Here is a 7,750-nt window from a genome sequence, read left to right as displayed (position 1 = left end):
CACACACACACACATTCATATGTCTATATATATATACACACACAGAGGGAGGGCGAAATGACAGGAGGCATCATTAGCCGGCGTTTCCTAATGATTATTAGGGATGTCCCTTGGGATCCAGCCCCAAATGTATGGGCCCAGGATTGCCTCTGACGAGACCCCACAGAGGCGAAAGCGGATGTCTGGAAGGGAGTTTCAGGCCTCGCGAGGGGAGGAAAAATGGGGGTGCCCCATGGAAACAGGATCAGGCCCAGGCTGTTGGGGGCGAGGGCTCCTCGACAGGAGGTTGCTGCTGCTGGGTGCTTTCAAGTCTTTTCCCACTAACAGCCTTCCTAAAGTGTTGCCTCAGCAGGATTTGTTGGGAGGTTTGCCATGACCTTCCTCTGAGGCTGAGAAAGTGTGTCTTGCCCAGGGTCACCCAGTGGGTTTCCATGGCCGAGTGGGAGACTGAACCTTGGTCTCCAGAGTCCCAGGCCAGCACTCAAACCACTAGGCCATGCTGCCTCTCTCCTCCAAAGGATTCCCCATCCTCCACCCCTTTTCTATGGATCTGGCTTCCAGCGTGAGATTGCTAGGAGGAGACTTGCTGCTTGAGAAATCAGTCTCTCAGTATTATGGCAAAGTTCCCAGCTACACAGAATACTTCGTGTATTAAGAAGCTCCTCCTTGGTACCCCATCAACTCTCTGTTCTGGAAAATAATTTGAGAGAATCCACCATTTCAGATTTTCTCACCTGTTACGAAATTCTGGAAATTCACCTTTCTCTCTCTCTCGCTCTTATTTTTGTTGTGGTTGTGTGCCTTCAAGTCGTTTCCAACTGAAGCGACCCTAAAACGAACCTATCCTGGGGTTTTCTTGGCAAGTTTCTTCAGAGGGGTTTTGCCTTTGCCTTCTTCTGAGGCTGAGAGAGTGTGACTTGCTAAGGTCACCCAGTGGGTTTCCATGGCCGAGTGGGGAACTGAACCCTGATCTTCAGAGATGCAGTCCAACACTCCAACCACTAGGCCACACTGGCTCCTCCATACACACCTAGACATATTATATATACACATCTACAGGAAGGCTAGCAAATTGCATCTGGATTGTGAGTATCAACAAGGGATTGGATTTAATCGAATTAAGGGGTGATTGATTCACACCAGATTAACGTTACGCAGGAATGCCACGAGAGAGAAAACAGGTTAGGTTCAGCAAGTCAGAATCGGGGGCTTTCCATAGAGTGTGATGAAGGGTTTTGCATAACGCCGAGGTGTGCATACCTTTTTAATCCAAAGACTTTGGTCAAAACCAAACCATTTGGTCTCCTCAAAGGAATGGCTTTCTAGAGTTCACAGATAAACGTTTGCAAACTAGAGGATCCGCCACCTCCCAGCCCCTTTCCCTTAAATAAAGGGAGCCAAATGTTAGGTGAGGTTAAAGGGGGCCGTTGTTGTTGTTGTTATTATTATTATTATTATTATTATTAATGAATGAGCCTGTTGTTCTTGTGTGCCTTCAGGCGGTTTCCGAGTTACGAAAACCCCTAAGGCGACCCTTATCACGAGGTTTTCCGGGCAGGATTGGTTCAGAGTCTCTGCCTTCCTCTGAGGCTGAGAGAGTGTGTCCAAAGGGCAATTGGAAGCGCTGGGGGAATATAGCGAAATGGGGGCGCATTCTTTCTGTTTTTGGACAGAAAAACACCCGGGAAACTTCGCCTGATGGGGAGTTAGGACGGGACAAGGAGGAGCCTTTCTCCCCTTTGGCTCTGAAGACCCACCTCATATTTAGAGGAGGGTGGAGTAAGTGATCTGAGCGCAGGACTTAGGACACATTGGGAGTCCTGGGTTCGAATCCCAGCTCGGGCATGAAAACTCAATGGGTGGGACCACCTTGGGCATGTCACACTCTCTCAGCCTCAGAGGATGGCCAAGGAAATCTTCTTCTGAACCAAACCTTGCCAAGAAAACCCCACGATGGGGTCGGAAATGACTGAGGGTACACAAGAAGAAGAACAGGCTTCACATTTGGAGGATCCAAATGGAGTCATAGGGGCGAGCATTATGGGCTCTCCCCCAGCAGATGGGGAGGGGCCTTTTGGGGAAGGGGCTGAGACAGTGTGACCCTCCACCTCGTTTCTGGTCCTTTTATGCTGCTGGCAAGTCGGAGGCCTGCCAGGGCTGGAGGGGGGTCCTTGGGTGCCCCTTCTTGGGCCTGGGAGAGCAGTGGTCCTCTTCCTCCTCCTCTTCCTCCTCCTCCTTCCTCTTCTTCCCCTTCCCCTTCCTCTTGCTCCGTCTCTTCCTCTGTCTTTCGCCGGGGTCCATCCGACGAGCCCCCGGCAAGCGTCTCCGGCCAATGGGGAGCGAGGATGGCAGCCGGCGGGCCAATCAGCTCGCCCTCCTCATGCATATGCATCGCTTTTGGCTGAGTCAAAGCTTTTAGGCGAGTTTGTGCCGATCGCCTCCTTCCATCCATGCCTGCGACTTTTTCCCCAAAGAGGAAGGAGGCAAACTCCATCGCCTTAAGGATGGCCAGCCCCAAGCCCAGGGCTCCTGCACCTGAGGCCTGAGAAAGAGAGAGAGAGAGAGGAGGAGAGGGGCAAGAAGAGGGAGGCGGCCCTTCCTTCCTTCCTTCCTTCCTTCCTTCCTTCCTTCCTTCCTTCCTTCCTTCCCCGGCCAGGGGCCAGTCCCAGGGCCCGCGGCGGGAGCGATGACCATGACGGCCATGGCAGAGAGCCTGGGCAGCCCGGTCTCCGGCAAGGCGGTCTTCATGGAGTTCGGGCCCCCCGGGCAGCAGATGCCCCCCTCGCCCCTCTCCCACGGGGGGCACTACTCCATGCACTGCCTCCACGCCGCCGGACACTCCCAGCCCGAGCCCCCCGCCGCCGCCTCCTACAGCCCCGCCGCCGCCGCCGCCGCCGCCGCCGCCTCCTTCTCCCGGCCGCTGGGCTACCCCTATGTCAACGCCGCCTCAGGCAACCCCTACATGAGCTCGGTCCAGCCCTACCCCGGCTCCGCCAGCCTGGCCCAGAGCCGCCTCGAGGACACAGGTAGGTGTCGCCCAGGGAGGGAGGCGGGGAAGGGAGGGAGACCCCCCCCGGGACCCCCAAGGCAAGGCAGGCAGGACTCAGGGAAAGACAAGGCAACCCCAAAGCTAGCCCCAAAGCCAACCCAAAGTCAATCCATCGCAAAACCAAAGCTACTCCAAGGCCAACCCATAGCCCAGTCAGAACAAAACCAAAGCCATCCCAAAATAAACCTGAAGACTGCCCAAAGCTGCCCCAGAGCAAACCCATAGGCAATCATAGCAAACCCAAAGCAAACCCTTAGCCAATCCATAGCCAACCCAATCTACTCCAAAGCCAACCTATACCCAAAGCAAACCCAAATCTACTGCAAAACAAACCCAGATCTACTCCAAAGCCAACCCAAAGCCAAAGCAAATCCGAAGCTAAACCAGAGCCAAGCCAAACCAAACCCGAAGCCAAGCCAAAGCTCACCCCAAAGTTCCCAAGTACAATAGAAAGAGAATAAGGAAGGCCCCTTTGCCTTCCTTCCTTTCCTGCCCGGTCCCACCCGCGGAGAGAACGAGAGCCCCCTTCCCTCTCCCCGAGGGCCGGAGTTTGCCCACCAAGCCACGCCATGCAGAGCCGGAGAGGCACTTCCTCTCATCCCCAGCCTCCCTCCGTCCCTCCATCCCTCCATCCATCCCTCATCATTCCCTCTCTTCTCCCCCCCCCCAGATGTGCGCCTATTAGGCTCGGCAATTATTTATTGCGTGGCGCTATAAACAATGTATGCAATTAAGGGTAATTAAACCTAAAGTGCCGCCGCCGCTGCCTGTAAAAATAGCAAACTTTCCCTCCCTCTTTCTCTACAATTCTCTCTCATTCCCTCTTTTCTTCTCCGAGACTGGCAGCCTCCTTGGCTCTTCTCCCCCGCTCTTTTCTCTCGGGCCTTTTCTCCAGGGACCAGAGAGGAGGAGGATGCAGCAGCAGCAGCAGCAGCAGAAGAAGAAGCCCAAAATGCTTCCAAGAAATCGCCAGGCTGCTGTTGGAACTCCTGGACTCATGAAAAAGGAGGAAAGGAGAGAAGAGGCAGAAGGGCCCTTTGGGGACCCCAAAAGTGGGCCAGGCTTGCTTTTTTTGGGGGGGGGAATCAATCCTTCATTGGACTGGAGGCCTCTTCTTCTCCATCATCTTCCTCCTCCTGCTGCTGCTGCTGCTGCTGCTGCTGATGGTGAGGGTGTCCTGCCCGTAGTCCTTCCCGGTGCCCCCCTGACCCTCTGGTCTCTTTCTGCCCAAAGGGACGGAGACGGAGAAGAGCACGGTGGTGGAAGGGGGCGAAGTGCGCTTCAACGGCAAAGGGAAGAAGATCCGCAAGCCCCGGACCATCTACTCCAGCCTCCAGCTCCAGGCTTTGAACCGGCGCTTCCAGCAGACCCAGTACCTGGCTTTGCCCGAAAGAGCCGAGCTGGCCGCCTCCTTGGGACTCACCCAGACGCAGGTAGGCCGAGGAGGGGAAAGCCCAGGGCCCACGCCCAGCTCTCTCTCTCACACACACACACACAACTACGCACCCCTTTCGAGGGTTCCCTTTTGTTTCGCTGGGCCTTTTAGAGGCCTGGTGGGTGATGGCCAAGGAGTGGGGGAAACACGCATAGCCCGGATCCCAGAACAAAAGGGCTTCCTCTTCTCATCCCATGAGCCACATCTCAACCCCCCCCCGCGCCATTCCTATCCAGATTTCCCTCTGATTTGGGAAGCTAAGAAGGGTTGACCCTGGTTAGTACTTGGATGGGAGGCCGCCAAGGAAGACCAGGCGCTGTCGGCTGTATTCCAGAGGAAAGGACTGGCAAAACCATGAGTCTTCCTTGCCTAAGAAAACTCTGAGATTCCTGAGTCGACAGCCGACCTGCAGGCAGGCATAGGTAGATGCGGGAAGTGGTATATCTATGGTTACAAGCATGGCATCTCCTAATATTTTGAAGTTGATATTGTTATTTTCCTTCTCTTCAAAATAGCCCCAAGGGGGTGGCCTGTGGGTTGACGGGGGGGGGGGCACTAGGAGGGGGCCAGGAGGGACTGGTTCCCACTCTCCCGCGCTCTGCAGGATTTCCTCTGAATAGCAACCAAAGATATTCAGACTATTCCTCAGGGATCAGGGTATTTAGATCTCACTTTGGCAAGGCTGGGGGTGGATCTCATCATCTCCACGAGAAATGTACATTTCCCACTTCCCAAGCCTTGGAGGAAGAAAAGACCCAACCACAATGAAGTTATCTCTCTGTGTCTCTATCTAAAGTGAACATTACTTCATTTTGGTTCAGTCTTTTATACAATACACACACACTTTCTATTGCAATATATTATTAAATGTAACAATTTTAAAAGGCCCATGCAATATACATTTTGAATTGTGTCCCGCGTTAAGTCCCAAGTTTTTGGGGAGGAAGCAAGAGACAAAGGACTATCACGATGAGGATCATCTCCCCTTCCCATTTCTATCCAGATGCTTACAAGAGGATCATCTCCCCTTCCCATCCCCCAAATGCCCACAATCGGCACCCGCCAAATCCCAGTCTCATTCATTTCTTAGTCCATTTTGTCTTCGTAGAAAGACAAATGGGGGGAAAAAGATCTCTAGAGGCATCCAAAGAGCCATCCTCTCTCGCTAGAGGTGACATTTGAAGTCGTTTTAAATAAAATACTTGCATCTCTTATTTTGAATTGTCCCTCCCATCCCATCTGGATTGAGAGAAAGTTGAGGCCACTTTCCTTGCGCTGCCTGGGAAATACGGGGATCCCGCAATTTCGCCATTTAGTCCAAGGTCCCTAAAAGCCTCCGGGACTGGAGCGCGATCCTAGGCCGGTTTGATCCCGATCTTGACACTGGAAACAACAAGGCCTGCTTCCTTTCTTCATGGGGGGGGGGGGGGATTTGCAATTACATGGGGGTCTCCCTCTTCTTGGAAGGAACTATCCCGTTTTTAAGGGCTGGGTAACTTAAAAGAGAGACAGTTTGGAGTAGTGGTTTGAGCGCTGGATGATGACTCTGGGGACCAGGGTTGGATTCCCAGTTCGGCCATGAAACTCACTGGGTGGCCTGGGGCAAGTCACACTCTCTCAGCCTCCTCAGCAGAAGGCAATGACAAAGCCTCTCTGAACAAATCTTCCCAAGGAAACCCTTAGGGTCTCCATAAATCGGGGACGACTTGAAGGCACCCAACATTAAGAAGACTGGGAGGGAAAAAATAGGAAAAGAAAAGCACTCATTGGTCATTTTGCAATTTTCTCTAATCCAAGAAGAATTAGAGAAACAACTGCTTCATGGCCTCCCTTCCTCTGCAAGAAGTCTGTGCAAGGGAGCAGTGAGTAAAGCTGGCCTGCCTCTCCAAGCTCAAGAATGTGGCCCCCAAGAGAAAGGGGCTCTTGGTCTCCAAGGAGGGTCCCTCCAGGGCAGGGTGGCCTCCCCCCCACAAAGGAGGACAGGGCACCGCAAAATGGAGGACATGCTAGAAATAAAAGCAAAACATTACCAAAGTAAAGCCTAAAAACACTCCTAGAAATAAATATACATTCATGTTTCTTAGTGATGATGCCCAAAATGGAGAACATGAATGAACAGAAGCTCAAAACACTCGTAGAAATGTAAATCAATGCGTCTTAGTTCTGCTCAAAATGGAGGACATGAATAAATAAAAGCTCAAAACACTATGTAAGTTCATGCTTCTTAGTGATGCTCCAGAGGGAGGAGGATCTTTTGGGATTCCTCCTGGACAGGAAGCTGAAACGTGAGACCCGTCCTGGGAAAGGAGGACACTTGGTCCAAGCTGTTCCTGGAGCTTTGGGGCTGCTGGGGAGGAGGACTGGCTTTGGCCCCTGCCTGCCCAGACTGACTTCTCTCCCCCCCTCCTCTTTTCCCGGACCTTTCCCGGACGTCTCCCAGGTGAAGATCTGGTTCCAGAACAAGCGCTCCAAGTTCAAGAAGCTGATGAAGCAAGGCGGGGCGGCCCTGGAGAGCGGGGCCTTGGCCAACGGGAGGTCGCTGTCGGGGGGCTCTCCGCCGGTGGGCCCCGTCTGGAGCACGGCCGCCAACCCCTCCTCCTCCGCCGCCTCCTCCTCGCTGCCCGGCAAGACCTCGGCGGGGACCCCCGGGCCCTACATCCCCAGCTACACGTCGTGGTACCCCTCGGCCCACCAGGAGACTCTGCAGCAGGCCCAGCTCATGTGAGAGCCCCGCTGCCTGGCTGCCTGTCTGCCTGGGCTCTCCCTGGGCCGCCCTCTCCTTTCTTTTTTTAAATCCATCTTTCATCTGCTCCATTGCCACTTGGAAGCCCTGGCAAAGGACAAGGCTGGTGTGGTTTTTCAACCCCGAGAGAAGGAACACTTTGGGGGACAATCCTGCAGGCTGGAGCCCCCGGGACCCACCGGCGAAGCGGCAGGGGGCTTCCTTTGGGGGTCGGGGGAAGGAAGGCAGGCAGGCAGGCAGGCCAGCCCAGCCAAGGACCAGCCCAGCCCCGGCAGGAGCCCAGCTGCCACGCGGGGCCCGTTCCCACCGCCGACAGCTGCCCGGACGGAGGAGGCCCCCAGCAGCCGGACCGCAGACAGCCCGAAGGAGCCGCAAGGCCAGCCCCGAAGCCGGCGGTGGGAAGAAAAGAAAGAGGACAAGGCCAAGCAGGGAGGGAAGGAGGGAGGGAAGGGGCCCTGGTCCGTCTGTCCCCGTCTGTCGTCTCTGTCCCCATGAAATGTAGGTCATGGCCTCCCCAGTCCCA

The 7,750-nt window shown here is 54.5% G+C and overlaps 1 protein-coding gene across 1 annotated transcript; it reads left to right on the top strand.

Annotated features, from left to right (window-relative positions):
* Positions 1 to 2,653: 2,653 nt before the first annotated feature.
* Positions 2,654 to 7,323, top strand: LOC149313758 (homeobox protein DLX-1-like). The gene is made up of 3 exons (XM_089523275.1): positions 2,654 to 3,026; positions 4,283 to 4,482; positions 6,925 to 7,323. The coding sequence occupies exons 1-3, from the start codon at positions 2,687 to 2,689 to the stop codon at positions 7,207 to 7,209; spliced, it is 825 nt and encodes a 274-aa protein (XP_089379401.1). The 5' UTR covers positions 2,654 to 2,686; the 3' UTR covers positions 7,210 to 7,323.
* The last annotated feature ends 427 nt before the right edge of the window (positions 7,324 to 7,750 follow it).

Source organism: Sceloporus occidentalis, unplaced genomic scaffold (assembly GCF_023333645.1).
Source record: "Sceloporus occidentalis isolate IW3139 unplaced genomic scaffold, rSceOcc1.0.p SCAF_4, whole genome shotgun sequence".
NCBI classification, from domain to species: domain Eukaryota; kingdom Metazoa; phylum Chordata; class Lepidosauria; order Squamata; family Phrynosomatidae; genus Sceloporus; species Sceloporus occidentalis.
The sequence above is the reverse complement of the archived record's forward strand: the minus strand, read 5'-3'. Positions and strand labels throughout refer to the sequence as shown.